This window comes from Vigna radiata, chromosome 5 (genome assembly GCF_000741045.1).
Source record: "Vigna radiata var. radiata cultivar VC1973A chromosome 5, Vradiata_ver6, whole genome shotgun sequence".
Lineage (NCBI taxonomy): Eukaryota > Viridiplantae > Streptophyta > Magnoliopsida > Fabales > Fabaceae > Vigna > Vigna radiata.
Genome location: NC_028355.1, coordinates 1,969,525 through 1,989,879, shown reverse-complemented (window position 1 = coordinate 1,989,879; position 20,355 = coordinate 1,969,525). Strand labels below are relative to the sequence as shown.

The following is a 20,355-nucleotide window of genomic DNA, read 5'->3' as shown; positions in this document are numbered from 1 at the left end:
TAAAGTATAATAATCTTATATTTCTTGCTATCGAAATTTATAGTTAGTTTAAATACTTTTTCTTTTCCTTTTTATACGTATTTTAAAGACAAAGACTTTGATAGAATACAATCTTTAAAATAGATAATATTTCAAATGAGAAGTGATTTATCCTAATCATATCACTTAATGAATTTGAAATAGGTATATTGGTGTTCATAGTGAGATTTATAACTAAGTTCTATGATAAAATATTTCTCTCTTACTTTACATTGAAAATAAACAATCATTTTACTTAAACCTTGAGAGTTATGTTCCTATAACATCCAATAATCTCGTTATTTAATAAACGAGACAAAATATAGTTTAAATACTCTATTATTCTTTCATTATCTTATGTACTCCTATTATAATCTTAATCTATATGTACATGTAAAATTATTACCCATGTTGATTAAAATTTAAAACTTAAATGGTCATTTTTAAATTCTATGATATCTTTTAAAATGTCTCTCTTATAACAATTATAAACTTTTACTATACCATTTTATATTTCTAATCCAATTTATATCATATTAATAATTAGAGTTAATATTTTATTAGACGAACTAAAAGATAAAAATTTAATTGTAGATATATAATTTTGATTATATAATATGTAAGCAAATTAACATGATAAAAGAATGAGTCAAGTTTTGCATATTTGGATAATAGAGTGTAATATAAGAGTAATTCAACAAAAAAAAACGTTATATCTTTTTAAATTTATTGAAAAATATCTTATTAATGCTGTGTTATATAATCTATCATTTTAATAAAATTATGAGATTATTAATTATATATACATTGTTTTTTTATTTTCAGATATTTAAATATTTTTTTGACTCTTTAAATCATAACCAATCCTAATACGCATCTACATGTGAAATATCCTATCCTTATTTGATATTAAGTCCAAAAATATTAAACCAAACAAAAGTTGGTACTTATTGGGAAAAAAAGTATGTTATCGCTTTCTTTCTAATAACATTAGAAAAACTTAGATGCTAATCCTTCTTAAATGAGTAAATGCTTAAAACGATCATGATTTATTTTTAATTAAAATGTCTACGTAAATCAATTTTAAAAATATCTATATTTATAGATACACGACAGTTGTTATATTTATGGGGGAAAATACATTTTTTTGAGATTCATATAAATGAAATTTAATTAGAAACCTCTAAAGAAAAGACATTCAAACTTTAAGAATGAATTTAAATATTTATTCGATTTTAAATAATAATTAAAGTAGTTTGATTGGTGGAGAAGATGTAATTGAAAAAAAGAAGAGATGTGAGAGCGTGCATTTTAAGCAAAAAATGATAAAAGATAAAAAGAGCACAGTGAACTTAACTTGTGAAGCGAATTGTATAATAGAGAGAAGACGTGATGGTGGTTGAGCACCAAGTGTTTGATAATTTTCCTAAACAAAATCAGTGATATTGTGGGACAGAGATCTCTAATAATGGCGCTCATTGCTAGTTAGTTTAGCCAAAGCACTTTTCTTGCAGTTTAAGCGTTCACATGCAAATTAATTCATATGTTGATTGAATTGATAAATTGTATATGAGTACGTAGTGATAGCTACTTTTTTGTTTTTGTTTTTAGTAAGGAAAGATGAAACGTAGAATCCAATTCCTGGCGTGAGATTGCGTTTGAGATAAGTTCTTTTGAATATGATAGTTGTTTCTTCTTTTTAGCTGGTTACCAATAACTTCATACTTCACGACATCCACAAAATTAATTTAAATATAATATTTGGAATGTTTTAAAACGAATAATATTTGGAAATGTTTCCAATTTTAAAGTAAACAATATCTAATTATGTTAACTTTAACACATTTAAAGTCAAAATATTAACCTTATTTGTAAAAATGAAATATTGTACAGATTTCATAAGTTGAAAAGGAAGAATTTCTTGAATTGTTGATATAAAGATATTATCTCCAAAACAATAATGGTTATGTATGTCTAATCGAAATGGAGTCTCTTGGATGATATGTGATGAAGTGTGATGATGAAGATGAGATGTGTAAGAAGCCTATAATTGAAAGAAAGCTATCTAATTCAGTATCTTGGGTTTGGCTGAGGACAGCATCAAATTGCTGAGATGCTAAAAATATGGAAGAATTTAAGATGATGATGAGTTCCACTAATTCCCAAATCAGGGTTTGAATTTCGATGAGTTTCACGTTGTCGATTAAAGCTTTTCTTTTTATTGTTGGGATAAATCTTAATGACAGAAAGAGCTTTATTTTGTAGGTTTAATAGCCAGTTTTGTCTCCAGTTTCGTTGATAAATCTCAATTTAGTCCCTTATTTTAAAGTGTTTGAATGAGTCCTTATTTTCAAAATTTTGAGTCAAAATTTTGAGTCAAATTAGTCCCTTTTGTTAACCAGAATCAAATGGTTTTAAGGGTTTAATGATTTAGCATAAGAGATATTATTTTATAGATGCCAAATCATCAAGCTCTTAACGTTGTTTGTTTCTGTTTGACGGAAGGGACTAATTTGACTCACAATTTTGAAAGTAAGGACCCATTTCAATCACTTTTAAAACAAGGGACTAAATTGAGATTTCTCAACGAAACTGAGGACAAAATTGGCTATTAAACCTATTTTATATGGTATAACGATATTTTGATTATATTTTAATATTATTTATGAATTATTTTGTGATTGGTTTATATTAATATTTATAATTATTATTATTATTGATTGTAGAATAATTTAAATTAATCATAAAATAATATATAAATAATATTAAAATATTGTGAAAAAAATATTGTGAAAATATCGTTATTTTTGTAGGTGACATTTGTGCTAGAAAATAAAGATTCGAGTTGTTTTGCAGGTTTTGACCAATGGGAATCGTGTAATTTGTTCCATCATCTGTGGCCTCCAATGTTACAATAATGAGAGTAGAAAGTGAGTTGAAGCAATTTGGTTCGACAAACTTCCCACAAAACTATTTATGTAGTTTGATAAGACGTGAATCGTTGGCAATTGTCGATCAGGAATATTTATTTGACTTTTTCTTCTCAATTTTAGCTCTTTTTGGTATTCAAAATATCATTTGCAATTTGAAAAGTGAAAAAAAGAGTTGAATCATATTTGTTGCAATGATGGGCTCTCATGAGTTTTGGGTTTCTCATTTCCCGAAAGATATAACTATTACCATCTCTTTCTCCTTTTCGAATATTTTTCTTATATTAATATTCTTTTACTTAACCATATTTATCATTATTCTTTATTTTAACTTTTCTATAAATATAAAAATTCACATTTATTAAAAATATTTTGTTTTTTAATAGATTGTCAAATGATAATTATCCATGGGAAAGAATATTTTCCGGTTTTATTCGGGTTAATTATGAGTATTTTTTTCTTTTGAGTTTTAAGTTTAAATATTTTAGTATGTCAAAACCTACTAATACTATATACAAAGAATTTTATTTTGGAAATGGTAAGAGAATAAATAATTACTTATTAATAACTATACATAATTAAAAACATATAACACTGTTTTCTATTTAAGACCTTATATTAATGTTATGTTTATGATTCAACTTATTTATTTGTGTACATGATGAACTTACACTTAAATTCCAATAATTTAAAAAATATATATATGAAGAGAAAATGAATAATGTATTTTATTAAAAAAATATTTTTATAGCAAGGACGTAATAGGATGACAATAGTTTGTATAAAGAAAAATCTTCATTCTGTTGTTTTATATAAAAACTTATATAGATAAATGTCTTAAGACTTTAAATCTCATTTCACTCATACATATGTATATAGTTATTCAATTTTAGAATTATTTTTTATGGTCTGTTTCAAGTTTGGTTGAGATTATAATGGATAGATGCATATAAAGCAGGAGGCAATTTTCTTTATGGATATTTTAGCCAAACCTTCGGGTGGATGATTCTTTTGTAATAAGAAACTTACATTTTGCAGTTTATTCATTCACTTATAAAGATTTTTGAAATGAGGTATATGATATTAAAATGACACTCAAGAAAAAGGAGAGAAAAAAGTTCATTACTGAAAAAGAATTCACAAACAAATTTTTATGGATCTTACAATTTCAGTGTCCTAAAAGGGGATGAGAAAGAAAAAAAAGAAAAAAATGTGATTCAGCGTATGAATGAATGAATGAATGAAATGCAGGAGGAAGTTTAAGCAAATGTATAAGTATTTTATGGAATGATGAAAAAAGAGGGGAAAGAAATAGATAGATCAGTGAGAGGAAGTGCGAGAGTGTTTGGGGTGAGGCAAGACCTTGCACTGTTCAACGGCGTTGAGGAGGTCCTGCTCTCTGGAGTCAATCAGGAATTGGGCCAGGGCTTCAAGAAAGAGCGCCGCCTGGTACACAGTGGTCGCGCTCATTATGTCCACAAGAACGCTCCGCCTCACGCGGTTCGCGTAAAGAACCACGCTCACCACCTCTTCCATATGCGCTTTAACGTCCGCGCCCACCGCCTCCTTGGCGCCGGCGATATTTTGCTCCTCCCAGCACTGGAACCAGTTCCCCACGACGCACTCCATGAAGGCATTCTCGGCGCGCTTGAGGCGGTCCGAGAGTGTGGCGACGATGTGGCGGAGGCGGCACTCGATCTGGTCCATGCACGCGGTGAGGGAGTCAGAGGAGTTGCTCCATGCAAGAGCTACCTGCCATGGACGGTCAGGGAAGGGGAGGGGGAGGTGGCGGCGGGGGTTGTTTTGGTCAGTCTCGGGGGGATATTGTTGGTGAAGGAAGGAGCGGACGAGGTTGGTGAAGAGGAAGGGGTGGAGGTCGGCAAGCCAGAGGAGAGGTTTTTCGAGGGAGTTGCGCCAGTCCTGGGAGAGGAGTTGGGTGGGGTCTGTGGTGGCGGCGGCGTCTAGGGCGTGGTAGTAGGATTGGAAGTGCTGGTGGAGCATCTCCACGTGGCTGGAGAGGATGATGGGTGACTCACCTGCGATGGAGCGGCGAAGGAGGGGGAGGAGGTTTTTCTTTAGGGTGTTGAACCACTCCAAGTAGTACTCCTTGAACGCACGCGACTGCTTCTGCCGCCCGAACACTTTCAACATCTTCTTTCTTTCTTCCTTCTTTGATCGCTCCAACGGCTACTTTTCCGCGGGAATACCCACCTGAAACTGAATCTTTTCATTTATACTTATGCGTCATATCGTACAACCACTTCAAAATTGAAATTCATGATCTTAAGACAAATTATAAAACATTCAAGGTATATAAACACTCTCCAATATTACAACTACATAATTAACCACCCCTACCCCTTTCTATCAAAAGAGAACGAAAAGAAAAAAAAGAAGAGAGAATTAAAAGTATGAATTTAGTACGCCTTACTTTTTTTTCTCCTTTTCCATTTTTTCTATCATGGTATAATGTCCACAATCATATCAGTTTAACCTGAAAAAGTTTCTTTATTCAATTTGAAGTTTACTACAATATTTAAATGCAAACACGAAAATGGTTGGAGAACCTGTTCAGAATAATTTATCAAAACGCCGTAAAAATTCATACATTAAAAAATTGACATAAAAAATGAAATTTAAAATGGAAAAGGGAAAATATGCAACTCCAGGCCAGAGGACACCTCGCTCCAGATCTTCAATGCAGCAGGAGATGGAAACTTAAATCACCGCTAGTATGATAGCGGAGAGAATTATACATTACAAGAAGCGGAATTATTTAAAAGAATTAATTATTTAGCAATTCTAGAAGTGGAGCTCTGGCAAACGAGTTAACAATATTTACAAGAAATGCACCTAATGTGATCATAAACTGACGAAAGAAAAATACAATGAGCTCCTACGAGAAAAAAGAAAGAAAAACAATTTTACAACATTTTGCTATTTACTCTGTCCTACTATACCTCAAGATTTGATTGAGAGATTGTGAGGACAGAATTAATGCTGCTGCAAATCAATACCAAGAAAGCCGGTAGGATTTCTTCCGAGAGCAGCATCTTACAGAGGAGAGCCTGTTCGAAAGCCTGTATATATTCTTTTTCCTTACGATGGCTTCTGTATCGCATATATTTAGCTCACTCAAATCTCTTTCACTAGCCATCTTTTGAGCAAGCCAAGTCAATTAAATAAATTTACATTATATATAAATGCAAGGGATCCTTATGTGAAAATTCAATTGCAAAGTGTCTGTCCATTATTCACCCATTGTACAAAAGTATCAGGATATTCCTCTAGAACTTTGGACTGGGCATCACGGTAGGATAACTCTGACCCAGTTCGCTCTCTTCCCTGAGAATATTACAAGGAATTAGCATCTAAAATGTGAAACAAAGACCAAAGCAATTTACAAGTCAAATTCACTTTCAACTATTTCAGGACTAATTACGGACATGGAGGTATTATGATATCATAAAAAAACTAAATGAAAATCAGAAGCTTGTTAGAATAAACTAAACATGTATAAGTAAGTACCACAAGAAATTTAATTTACTTCAAATTCACATAGTTGTTTAATCCACTATCCTAACGTGTCATCCATGTATCATAGTAGTATACCCGTGCTCCATAAATACCATGTCAGAAGGGCTGGTACCTTAGTGTTTGAGTCTAAAACGCTGCTGGAGGGAGCATCTCCTCCTATAATAACTCCATTGATAACATTTTCTGAAGAATTCCCAGCAATAGAAGAATTGGCAATTGAAAACCTGCATTAAATATCAATAGGCGTTACAAAAATTATTTTATTTTGGGATATTATACAATGTAACTTAAGTAAATCTACTTCGGAGATATGTGTGATATGCTTATGTATATCATACACCCTACACACATGTTCTCAACCCAAAATTGTAATTATCAAATATATTCAACATTTACCCTTCCCCACTCTATTTTGTTGCTTCCATAACTCTCACTCCCAATAAAAAAATGTTCTAACAAATACATATCTCTCTAGGTAACTATCTAAATGCTTCACTGGAATGCGATGCAGCATTACCTTTCAAATGGCTCTTCTTCACAAGAATTTCCTGAAGAAGACAGCCAATCCAGGTCAACAAAGTTGGAACTGCTGAATGAAACCTCATGTGCAGAATGTGAAATATGTTCACTATCAAGGTACCGCTCTCTTGGTGCGTCTACAAAAAGCTGTCGTCGAGGCAATGAGGGAGTGTACCTATAAAAACAAGAATACCAAACAAGATAACTAGATAGACATAATGAAGCAGAAAATAACTGAATGTCATCAACCGAGCAAGAAGCTAGAGGTGTTTATTTTCTATTTTCTATTTTCAGTTCATATGTTTTTATTATAATTAGAAGTGTCACTTTTTTCATTCAATATCATTATCTAAGCTTGTAAGAATATAGTAAAAACACCAACATTTACACCACTTTGAATCACAAACTAAAACCATTAGAAATGCTTCAGAATGGTAATGACAAAAAAAAAAAAAAAAAAAAAAAAAAAACTAAAAACACCATCAAGTTGGCAGCCTGTACTAGTACATTTATGTGGTTGTTGATACAATTTAGCTTAACATTATGGAGCGTAATCTGGTCCTTTCAACATGAATACAAGAGAAAAAAAGAAAACAACGAAAAACAGAGACTGTCTCAAATAGAAGAACAAATCTACCCTATCACAAAAGCATATCTGTTGACAATCTTGATTTAAGTACTTCAGTTCTCAAGAAAAAAGGTATGCTATGAGAAGACATAAAAAAATATTCAAGACTGTTTATATGTTGACTGATAAGTTCTGTAGTTGCCATAGAAAAAAGGTGACTGGGGCGGAGGTGGGAATTGAAGTAGGATTAGGATTCTTATTCGCCATAGGGGTCACTAAGCTCTTGATATAATATTGAATTAGAGACAAAAAGAAAAACAGAAAAAAAGATAAGAGATACACAAATAAACTGAGCTGTTATTTCTTGGTGAGAAAGTCGTTACAGGAAGCTATTTATAGGGGACATGTTCTGTTGACAGCTGTACAAATTATAAATATCTCGTAACTAACTGTTCAAGAGCAAGCGATTAAGCAATGCTCTGTTTACAATATATTCACAAGCCACATTATTTTTTTGTTGTTTTGATCAGCCACAAGCCACATTATCAAATCATCTATCTAGTATCAACATTTTCTTATCTCAGTAAGATGGATTAGTAAAGCAAAACTAAACTTTTTAAGCATACTTATTCAAAACTAGATTATCCAATTGGGTAAACAGTGAGTTGATATTTGAATCTGGGACTTCACCTTATGTGAGCACCATTTGGTGTAATTTTACTGTGACTTAAATTGTCTCTACCTACATATGGTAACTAGATTACATGTTAACAGTCACATTAATAATTACAATTACAAACCTTGAAAATGCCATGTCACTCTCAAATGTTGATATTTCAGGCAATGAGTCACAAAAATCATTGTTTCCTTCTTCTGATCGGTTCTGCAAACCTAGCTTTGAGAATTTTTCAATATTTGAATTTGAGGCTGACGTGGGTGAGGACCTGCCATGAATGATGCTTCCATCCGAGAAACACCTTTTGACAAATGCCCTAAAATTCATAATTCAGACCACATAAGCTGCATCTCCAAGAACTTAATGATATATTCACAAAGCCCACAATGATTTTGTAGTGTCAATTATATGCTATCTCTCATTTAACAAAAAAATAAAGATCATGTCACAGTGCTAATGCCCAGCCAGCAACATTCATCCAAGTTTTGAAACACTTCAACTCTTCAAATTAAAATGATTCACCAACCCTCCATTTACGACATATGGATTTAAAAGCTATTCCCACAAATCACCACAGCTATACTTTTAAATCCTCGTAGCAAGTTCTAACAGCAACTTGATGACTGTTATACCACAGTTAAAAATGTCACGCTTCATTAGCAGACATATTTGCATTCGTGAAAATGCAAAAATAGGTCAGTATTTACCATAAATCTTCAAAAATCACACTTATTGCTGCATTTAAGTTTAACAGTTAAGAGGCTTGTTTACAGAAGATTAACAAATCTCGCGCCCAAACTCTTCAATATGCACTGACATGAAACTCAGATTATGTTTTGGGCCAAATGTACACAAGAAAGATAAGATTAGTCATACACCAAGTTCTAATAATTGTTCATGTTTGCCCTATCGAAATTAAAAGACGTATAAACTTAAATCATATACTCTATTTTTAAAACATAGTGGCAAAAGCAGTTCGCCATAAGTTGCCAAAAGCACTACTAGCATGTCAACCACACTCATTGTCAAATTTCATCTAAAAACCGATTGGCATTAAAACAAAGTTCTTCAATAAATATATTATCCACACCCTAAGAAGTGAGGTAGGTGATATAGGACTCTCCAATACCAATTCCAAATAGATTGCCAAAACCAGTTAAGCCTATAGGCAATTATTGAGGTAAGTTACAGGATCTGATACCATGTTGGCTTTCAGCTTAAAACCTATTGGCATTAAGTGAAATTGTCCAAAAAATATATAAACTACATGAGCTGCACTCCAAGAAATGTGGCAGGTGATGTTGGAATTCCCAACACTTGATAAACCACGCTAAAGTGATGAACCAAAGAATGTTCCAGTCAAGTGAAGAAACCTATACATTTCTGAAGAACAGGATACTATTTTCCCTGTGTGTAGATAATCATGACCGATCTAAGTATGGATAAATTATGAGAAAGAGTGTATATCATCAGGAAGTTGACACTTGACACTCATGCCACCAACTAATTATCCCACACCTGTATATAGGAAGGACTCTTTCTTAAGAACAGCTATATGAATAATTACAACAGGCTTGGGCTTACTAGTTCTCATCTCAAAATTCACTTAGTTCCTTTACTTCATTATTTACAAAGAGAATGTGTTAAGAATTATACCTAAAGTAGGAAATTTCGCAGGGACAAACTCTAAAATCCCAAGGTCTTTAATCAAGGACTAACTTACACAAGAATGAAAAAAGGGTATTCCCATATTAAATTCAAATACCTTGCATCATCATCCCCATGTCTCCCTATATCGTAATGTTGATCTGAGCCCAAATCCCATAGAGCAGGCTTACCCACTTGTGGCTGAAAATGTCCCAGGAATCTGTGCCAAGAAAAAGGAAGACTAGTTTGCTATTATAATACAATAATTAATTAATTAATAACACGAAAGAGACAATCTTTGCAAACAGGAATATATAATGATAGTACAATATTAAAATCATAACTAGTATAGATAATTTAAATTGGAGACATGATAAAGTCACAATCAAGTGAAAAATATGGGAACTTCGGCAGATCCAGAAACAGGTTAAGATTTGTACAAGATGTAAATAAGTGCAGTCATGTACGTAATGCCAGTGCAACTACCTCCACAACTCACTACAGTCAAAGGAAATTCATTTATGAGGATACACCATGTACAACCCATAGAAAGAGACTTTGCTCAACTCTAACGTTTTTCTTCTCTACGTTTCCCAGATATGAGAATTTGGTAGGGAGAAATTAATGGAAACTTGGGTATTATAGGCACCCAAGCTCCACATCAAACACGCTAAGTGGAGCAATAAGACAAGCTATGAATCCAACCACGGGAAATACTATTACTTGGAGACAATAAACAGTTAAGAAATACATGACCATGGCACATACATGTTAATTGCATTTTGCTTCTCAGCATCCATGTAAGCATTGCTGTAATATCGTTGAAGAGTCCTAAAGAACTCCTGGGATTGTGTTGCAGCTTTCCATTGTCCCCTCCTCTCAGAGAATATCTACATTGAAAGTGGAAAATAAGTTAAAGAAAAAGACCATGCAATGAACAAATCAATTAGCATTTTTCAACATGTACTTTACCCATTTAACAATGAAAAAAATAAAACAAAGCATCCAAGGAAGAAAGAAAATCGTTATTGGGCTACTGTGAATTGCAGGGGTACATTAGAGAGTTAGTGAAGATAATACTTGATTGAAAACCAATAGTTAAGGTTATAAAATACATGTCCAACAAATTATAAAGTTGTTAAAATCTCAATCATTGATTTCCAGTCAACAACTACAACTCTGGACTATGCCCAAGTTAAGGTACATCTTGCACTATATAGGAGCCAAACCCAAAATTCTGAAGATTGACCAAGTTTATAACGGAATTACCATTCTGAAAAATGAAAATTTAACTCCAATAGGGATAATGGGGTTTCCAACTTTTTCAAATCTTATATGATAGTGGTCATTAGTAGCCGTAACACTTCCAAGTTTGTTTTTGTATTCAGAAATCGATGCAAGAACGTAATCCAAGAGATAAGTCTATTCTCAAGTCTCTATAAATGAGAAAGCAAACAAGACTACTAATACAATTGAATACCATCCAACTCAGATAACATAGCAACACATTTAGATAGGCATTATCGGCAGTAAACCACAAAATAATTATCGTTGGGCTGATTGATAGAGATTTCTCCTTTCTTAAATCTATTTCTTTTCCCTGCTAAATTTGTCTTGAAAAACTAAGATTAACAACGATCTTGTCTATTATAAAGTTTAAACCAATTACAAAGTTAATAAAAGCTTTATTTGAAAGATTTTAAAGGTCAGTTCCCAAGATAAATTATAACTGTTAACTGAAGCAACTGCAAAGATCATAAGTAATCACCTTGTTGTGTGCAGCAGAACCACCATACTGATGTGCAAGAGTGTCACCCATCCGCTCATAAAATCCCATCAAATCATCACTTACAGGATCCTCAAGGTCAATTTTCAGGTGGTCAATAATTCCCAGAGCATGAAGCTGGTGGCCAAGAGCAGCCAACCCATATGCATATTGTGCAACATTTGTGCGATCTAAGCAGTCTATACAATTAGTTCGAAGAACCCCCCTTTGGAACATGGGTGGCTTAACAAAATGATTTCCGTTAGCATGGTTGTCTTCTCCACTAGGTTTCCTCTCTAAATTATTACCATCTTCGTTGTCAACATCAACATGTCTCGTGGGTTGAAAGCTTCCCTTATCAATATTGTCATATACGAAACTTAACATCAATAATATAAACAAAAGATGTCAGTGGATGAACTTAACGTCAAATATTAATGCCTTTATTTCGGCACATGCATTAACACCTTAATAACATTTCTTAATGCTATTCACAGAAAACTTTACGTCATTGTACGTTGTCGTAATACTTTCCTCAAGAAATTTCAAAAATACACCCAATGTTTCAAAGAAACAGTGAATGACGTTGGAGGAAAATGAAAAACTTACTTAATAGGTGGCCTTTCTATACATTCTTCGAGTCTAGGAGTTGGTGACACTTGGCAATATAAAAAACCTGTTAATGTCAAAGCATATGTAGCCACTTTTCCCAGAAGTAGCAAAACATTTGTAGCTTTGCTGGAAATGGAACAGATAAAAAGAACATAAAAATATATTAGCTTATTCAGAGCACAGTTCTAATTTAATTATTAAAAAGATAAAATTGTAGAATAAAAGACACTAACCTCTGAAAATGTTTAAGATCCCAATGAAGAAACCTCAATCTGTTCTCCTCTGATAAATCTTTGTTAATGAAATTGATGGCATTACCAAACTCAGAACGAAGAATGGACTCACGAGGCTTCCTCTCATGCGACTGTTGATTAAATAGTAACAATATCCATTACTTATGAGTCTAACCAAATTAAAAAAAAAAAAAAAGACAGAAGAAATCAACACCTTTCTGTAATAAAATACAAGAAAAATGCTTATTGAGGAAATTAGACAATTGATAAAAAGGGAAAAATAAAACAAACTCCTTCAAAGAAGAAAAATAGAAAATTACCTTTATCAAATTCAAAATTATTATGGGATTCCCGTATCTTTTGACGAGATTTTCAAAGTGAAGTTTGGTGGCTTGATAATTCTGATCTTTCTTTGACACTGCCGAAGACCGAGTGATAACATAAACAAACAGATAGTGCCTCATACATTAGGTGGAGAAGAAAAGATAAGAAAAACATAACTGAGAAAGTGCTAGTATTCAGGAAATGGTAAGGCATACATATGATATCAGGCTTAAGATTCAGACGTGAAGTTTCCTGTGACCAGAACAGGGGGATTGAACCCCGATTCTGCACAACAGAGCATATTTGGACTGGAAGACCTTCAGGAACATCCTCAAATACAATTTGCTCTGTCTCCACATCATTTGCTACTCTCCCCTTGTCATTTAATCCTCGTCTCAAATATCTACATAGCAATAACCACATAAATGAAGTTACAAGTTGCACATATAATTCCGGCAGATATATAATATTAGAATCCTGACTAGAGTAAAGCTGGTATATTTGGTAAAATTAGAATTTCTAGTAAGGAGTCTGATGGGAAAACTCAGCACTCAACCCCATTTGTAAAAAATTATAACTTTTTGTGTATTAGTGGAATATATTTGTATTTCATAAGATAAACAAAATCATATAATAAAGTAAGTTAATATCATGTAATGATTACATAAGGAAAAGGTTGCTCCTGAATACATTAGGTATCCATGAATATATGCAACATTTTTTCCACTTAAATTTATTATCGAAGCAGTACCTTTTCAATTGAGCACTAAAATTAAACAGGCCTGAGTATTTTACGCACTGAATCCGATAATATCTCCACCACCATTAAAATGAAATCAACCACAACATCGGGCAATTTAACAAAACTTGGGTCTTGATTCCAGTGCTAGTTAATTTGACAATTACCCAGCTGCACCAAAGTTCAATCTTCCCTTGCATTTTTTCATCGTAATTTCTTTTTGCTTTTACCTTTGTCCGATCTTCTAGTTTTAAGAATATTCTATCAAACAGCCCAGGATAATTGAATATACCAGATTTAGATAGGTTCTAGTTAATATGACCTGAACATAAAATGAAGAACTCTCTATTCTTTCCATATGTTAGAGTCCACAATGTCACCCAGTAGTAATATATCCTAGCACCATGAAATACAACAGAGCAGGGGTATATCATTACTGAACTGGAACAGGATAATGATATTATAACAGCACTGCTACACAGCCATTGAAAATAGCCTGAATCTAATTTGAAAGAACATTTGGCAAACAGACTGTTAAGCTATAGAAAAGAAATAAACATTGAGCTGAAACAATATGTTTGAGACAAAACGGGTGACTTAATTTATATTGAGAAATAGAATCAATACAATAGAGAAGATTTGATATTCTTTTTAATAATGAAGATATAATATGATAATAAGTAAAAATTTCTGATTATAAATGATTTATCCCTTATTTCTATGATTATAATAACACTCCGTTGCTGGAATTTTCTAAACCAGTCAGGATTTGGTTCAGAACATGATCAAAATTTAGGTGCATGGCATGGCATGAACAATCGTAACCATGTAGAACTTCTCCAACTTCTTATCCCTCCAAATAATAAACTTCTTAGAACATCGGCAATTCCTCAGCAATTGATTGGGCTTTGACGATAAAAGAAGCAATTTCAAGATCCATTTGTTTAAGAGATACTAGTTTATGAGAAAAGTCATAAAGGTGTTGTATATCATTTGTAAAAATAATCTCGGACTTCTTAAAAAAGGAATTACAATTTTTGAATGTTGTAAGAGTTCCCAACATATTGGGTTGAAAATATTGGCACAACAAGGCACAAAGGTGAACCCATATTCTTCCCATATTCAACTTTCTCTGATGGTATTTTATTATTACCTTAGCGATCATGAAAACCTTGACCAAAAACCCAAAACTCAACAAATTAGACCAAGATATGTAATTTCTGCCATTAATTTTTTATGAAGAAATTGTTGTTAACTTAGAAAAGGAGTAGTAGGTCCAAAGGTCATTTTAGATAAGAGAATATATAACATAGGGGTGAAAAGGGAAACCCTCAAGGTGTCCAATAGACACTCGACATCTCTCTTGACAAGGCTTTTACAACCTACCAATAAAACCCCTATGTTATAGCATTGTTTCTCTCTCCCCAGTAGTGATGCATCTCAAATCAAATCTCATGTTTGGTGGGGTGGTTCACTCTCACCTTGACCAACCCAATGTCATACATTGGTGGAGATCTCACATTTGTTTGGGTCTATCATGTCACCCCTTATCAGACCCATATCAATTATCACATTCAAATATCTCTAGTACTTAGTGTGAAAAGGTGTGTTAGAAATTCCAAAATGATTAAAAATATAGCCATATTATACTATATAATTGAGTGTAAACCTCATCTTACCAAGATGGTTTATGAGATTGAATAGACTTAAAGTCCACTTTCTAAAAGTGTATTATAACTTCTCCAAGCAAGAATTGTTGAAATTATTGTGCCACTTATTATTAGATTGCTATCAAACCATCCATAAATATCTATTTCCATACTTAAGATGTGTAGTCCTTAGCATAAGTGTGTTGGATATCCCATATGAATGAGATATGACCAAGTCAAATTTGTTTAGGCCTATCGTGTCACTCTCTACGAAACCTCCCTCTACTACCGCATTTGAAATGTCAATATTCAGTGCAAGGAGTTGTGTTAGAGATCTTACATCAACTATAAAAATGTTCAAATTATAATATATAAGTAAGGACAAATATCACCTTACCTAACCGTTTTGTGTTAGGCTTAAAATTCATTTTTCCAAGATATCCTTTGACTTAAGGGTCATTATAGCCAGAGCAGCCACAAGACTTCATTCCTCGGTTGTTGGTCCATAGCATCTACAAATTTGTACAGTGCATTATGGCACACTAGAGCTTGATTCTAGCCACTACCTTTTGCAGACCTCTACCAAAAGGTTTCTGAACACACCCATCTATCATTGCTTCAGTTCATCAATCCATAGGGTCTGTTTGGTTCTCATCCTCTGAGGTCTGTATCGCCAGACCCACAATAGAGTCAATATTCTTCCATTCCAATACGATTCTGGTGATTTAGTATGTTATGATGCCAAAAATACTTAACTCCAAATGAATGTATTGATTGGTAGAGGACCAAGGACTTGCATCAGATCACAACTTAAGCAACTTTGACTATCATGTTGCCTGCTCTCTTCATTTTTGCATTCCTAGTTAGATTAAGAAGCATTGCAAAGAGGCTTCTGGCTTGTCAAAACTTAATCATGTAAATTTCTTTTCAAATACTAATGCCATGAAAAATGTTAGACAAGGATTCCATGGACCGTTTCTTTATAATTATATTACTATACTAAAACTACAGGGTAGTGGCAACAAGTCAAAACAGGTAGAAAATACAAAAACGACCAGAGTATAAGGAGCACAAACTCAATACAATGAAATTTTCATACCTAGTACCAGCATAATGGCGAGATCGTCTTGCAATGAGAGTAAGAATGAACTCCCGCCCAGATATTGCAAGTGTTTCCTAAAGAAGACACAAAATAGACATTAGAACTTCAAGCATGAGTTGACAAAGCACAGCTACTTGGTCTGACTATGAGATAATAGTGCAAGACCAGATACTTATGAAGGTATGTAGCCCAGAAATGAAAACTTAAAAAGCAATGTCATCTAGATGTGTTGAACACTTATACTAATACTAATAACAAGAAAATAAAGTATATTTTTTATTGTCACTTGAATGAGTCATATCAGAATGGTATTCACTTTACTGAGAAAAGTTTATCATATATTCTTGCAATGGCACTAAGAGCCACTTATAATCACCTGTTTAAAAAAGCCGTATACCAGTGCAACTGTCCAAATAGTATTCTGGAGGTGATTCCTAATTCCTCGAGTCAAAAACTCATTCCAGACAAACATGTTCTCATAAAGGACGTGGCCTGTCTCACTATCACACAAATTCCTTTGAAGACTACGCATGATATAGTATGAGTAGCTAAAATAGAAATCCTTTGTAAGGTCAACCGTCAATAGGAGTTTCCTGTATCTAAAAAGTGAACGATAAAAAGAAGTTAATACAAAAGCACAAAACATTAAGAATGAGAAATTTGAGATTATACCACAATATTTTGTCTAAATCAAAAGATGGTAACAAATAGCAAGCATTAAGAATAATCACCCAACAACTCGATTTTATGCAACATTTACATAGGAGCAAAAAGTAATCAAAATTGAGATCTCAATAATCTGAAGACATGTTTATAATGAATAAAAAATCTTTTCACCTTTGACATTCTTTTTATTTAGACCAAGGAGATGAGATGCAATTTTAACCTCAAGTTTTCCACTAATTTACATATTAATTTTAAATATCTTATGAACAGTAGGCAGTTAAAATAATTCAAATTGAAAAATGACACAGAATAAATCTGAAGCAACATTCTGTTTCAAATTAATAAAGGAGACGCAGACAGATGCTAGCATTCAGAAATAGTAAATATAAATGCACATATATGATGAGCATCCCTTGGGGTAACATCCAGGTTTTCTTTTTAACTAGAAAAGTAAAATCAACATAACATCCAAAATTTAAAGACCTGTTCTCATCGATGTTAGATTGAACAGAAGGATTTTGCAGTGGAATCGTCTCACTCTTTGAGACAGCATATACTGTATGACCACAGATGGCACCAATTTTCCTTCTTTTTGTGATGACCACCATGTAGTATGGCCCTAAAAATTTTATGAACCCTGGACGCAGAATAACAAATCAAGATATAAACTGATAACATGTCAAAGGTCAAATGAAAAATACACATCAGATCAACATACCAACAATTCCATAACAAGTTGTAACAAATTTCAGTCCACCTGTGGACCTATTCCCCTCATGTATACGTCTCAACAGATCAGAACATTCACGTTCTGTATATGTGGTGGAATCTTCAAGCACAGTCAGCTCGGATGGATCTAGACGGTCAATCTTTAACACTTTCCAATAAGTCCTGCTGTTGTCCCTTCCTATCATGTAAAAGTTCTGTGGCATAAACAGGGAAAAAAAACTTTTAAATAAAGAAACATTTGATAAACACAACTCCAAAAGTATCCAATCATGAAACTCGGCATTTTCTCAAAATGTGATATCCAGTTTAATATACACATTGGATTACAACAGCCGTGATAATTAAACTATACAATTGCAAAACACATGATCTAAAGCATAAACAGACCATAGAAGACCCAGTGTAAAATGAAATAGGAAGCATCACCCACAAAGAAGCTCACGTGTATACCATAAAAATTACAGTCAAATTTATTTTGGAAATGTAAATAGCCATTATAATAAAGCAAAAAATTAAGATTTTGTTTGGATGAGCTTCTCAATAAGTCCATCTAAGAAAAAAATGAAATTAACTTCTTCATAAACTGAAACTAATTTATGTACAAGTTAAAATAAATATTTAGAGAAACTATACTAGAGAACTTCGATAAATTAACTCATGCATGAGCTAACTTTAGTTATAGAGAAGTTAGTTTCAATTTTTCTTCTTATTTTTTTCTCTTGGAACAAGAAGATCGTCCAGATAGATCCTGAGCATATTCAATCCATGGAATGAATGTATGCAATTAAATACTTAGGTCAAGCGTCTACTTCGCCAAACTAATTCTCATACTGTAAAACAGTGAACCAAGAAAAACTTTACACAGATATATTGTCGTCTACATCATACAAGAAGCCCAACACATTGGATGATAAGCTAGATTCTTGTTTCCTCCACAAACTTTTAACATTAAAACATGCATTTCCTCACAGCATACGATGGTGAGAGAGAAAGAAGCGCATTGACCTTACCTCTAATACTATTAACCTTCGTATCATACCCCATCAACTCAATTATAAGCAAAAGGAAAAACAAAATCCCACGCTTATCTTCTTCTACAATACGTCGATACAGAACAAGCCAGCCAATAAGCAAAAAAGAAATAAACACCTATAACTAAAATTTAGCAAAAAACGAATTTTTTCGGACGAAACAATCAATTGCGACAAAAACAAAGGGATCTCAGCAGAATCAGAGTTCAGAGTTCAGAGCTTACTACAACGACAACTCAAAAACGGAAATCGGAAAGAGCAAGTAAAGTGCATAATAGCATACAAATACACACCGATAGAGTCTCATAGAGCCGGAACTTTTGCAAACAAATATTTGCGGGAGGAGGAGGAGGTGAAGAGTGAGAAGAAGGTTCATTCTCCGAAGATGCCATGGCTGCTCCTTCGCCCAATTATTCAGATCCCCCGAGCCTCGGGCTCAGAGGGAAAGCATCAAAAACGCATGCAAAGCGTAGCCAATAAAAACACTCAACGTTCTCGCACAGCACGATCACCACCACCTACCACGAGGAGAAACCAGAAAACCACCAATGCTCCAAAACACACAACTCCATGCTCTCAAAAACCCTAGGTTGCTTCAAATACAGCATTCTCCTCCCCCCAAATTCATCGACACTCCCTCCACATTCCACCGCCTCTTCCTCCTGCACCACCGCCACCAACCACCATCTCCCCCGCCATCACCCACGGCAACCTGCGCTACTCTCCCTCCGACGAGACTCAACCTCAGCACGAAGAATCTCCACCGCACAGATCGAAATTTCAGAAAATACGGCTTGCGTGTTTTTATAGCTATGAAGCAGAAGTCGCAGAGAATAAAACACGTGCGTGTTCTGAAAACGAAAACTCCAAACGCAGCGTTTAAGGACGCTAGCGCGAGATCGAAGATAAAGAAGAAGATGAAGAAGGAAAAGTTTGGCGAGCACGGGAACGAACGGGAAGAGAAGAGAAGAAGAACGACCAACAGCTAATAATTGATTCAATTTTTGTTTATATTTATATATTATTTTATTTATATTATAGTGTATTTAATTTTTGCGAAGTTGTGATTTATTGACAGCTCAGTGCTCACAGATCCAAAGAGAGAGAACAAGCAAAGCCACACATTAAAAGGAATTAAAAATCTAAAATAAATAAGTATGAGAAGTTATTTTCGTTTTAGAATAACTATATATTGGAGTGAATTAGATGGAAGAGATTGTTTGGCAATAATTGTAAGTATTATATGCGATTTTCGTATAGTCTGAAATCTGAATTGTTGTTTGTTTCAACGACCGCGGAGTAAATGTGATTGTGAACCAACGTGGCATTTAAATTTTCTTGCCCACTCCAATGGAAGAAAGTCGCATGAATGAATCTTGTGTATTACATAAATATTTGTAAACAAACATCAATTGGGCTATAGTTTATTTGGGCTTTGTTTAGTGTTACTCAAAATGAGAAGTAGAAAAAAAAAGCTCTAAATGTTTTGATAGATATTTTATGTGATTGAGACACTGACATTTTTTACGTGTTTTTCTTGCTTTCGAATCTGATACTCAAGTTAGGCATGTATCGAGGAACTTTTGCTCACAAGAGAATATTTAGTGACT

At 33.5% G+C, this 20,355-nt stretch overlaps 2 protein-coding genes across 8 annotated transcripts; both read right to left on the bottom strand.

Moving 5' to 3' along the window:
- Nucleotides 1-4,050: 4,050 nt before the first annotated feature.
- Nucleotides 4,051-6,046, bottom strand: LOC106761914 (protein INAPERTURATE POLLEN1). Of its 2 annotated transcripts, none has more exons than XM_014645533.2 (2): nt 5,909-6,046; nt 4,051-5,165 (listed from the first exon to the last, which is right to left on the bottom strand). In XM_014645533.2, the coding sequence occupies exon 2, from the start codon at nt 5,097-5,099 to the stop codon at nt 4,269-4,271; it is 831 nt and encodes a 276-aa protein (XP_014501019.1). In that variant the 5' UTR covers nt 5,100-5,165; nt 5,909-6,046; the 3' UTR covers nt 4,051-4,268. The 2 variants fall into 2 exon arrangements, with proteins under 2 accessions (XP_014501019.1, XP_022636155.1); XM_022780434.1 differs by having other exon boundaries at nt 4,051-5,159; nt 5,909-6,041.
- On the bottom strand, nt 5,389-19,740 carry LOC106761913 (phosphoinositide phosphatase SAC3). Of its 6 annotated transcripts, XR_002667696.1 has the most exons (17): nt 19,039-19,740; nt 17,704-17,908; nt 17,469-17,622; nt 16,696-16,918; nt 16,317-16,393; nt 13,045-13,232; nt 12,826-12,923; nt 12,506-12,636; nt 12,270-12,398; nt 11,664-12,039; nt 10,664-10,785; nt 10,014-10,136; nt 8,373-8,564; nt 7,003-7,179; nt 6,598-6,709; nt 5,909-6,293; nt 5,389-5,442 (listed from the first exon to the last, which is right to left on the bottom strand). XR_002667696.1 is itself a non-coding variant. In XM_022780431.1 (16 exons), exons 1-16 carry the CDS (start codon nt 19,135-19,137, stop codon nt 6,177-6,179), a joined length of 2,523 nt encoding a protein of 840 aa, XP_022636152.1. In that variant the 5' UTR covers nt 19,138-19,740; the 3' UTR covers nt 5,662-6,176. The 6 variants fall into 6 exon arrangements, 5 of the variants coding, with proteins under 5 accessions (XP_022636152.1, XP_022636153.1, XP_022636154.1 ...); XM_022780431.1 differs by lacking the exon at nt 5,389-5,442 and having other exon boundaries at nt 5,662-6,293; XM_022780432.1 differs by lacking the exon at nt 5,389-5,442 and having other exon boundaries at nt 5,662-6,293; nt 11,664-12,009.
- Between the last annotated feature and the right edge of the window lie 615 nt (nt 19,741-20,355).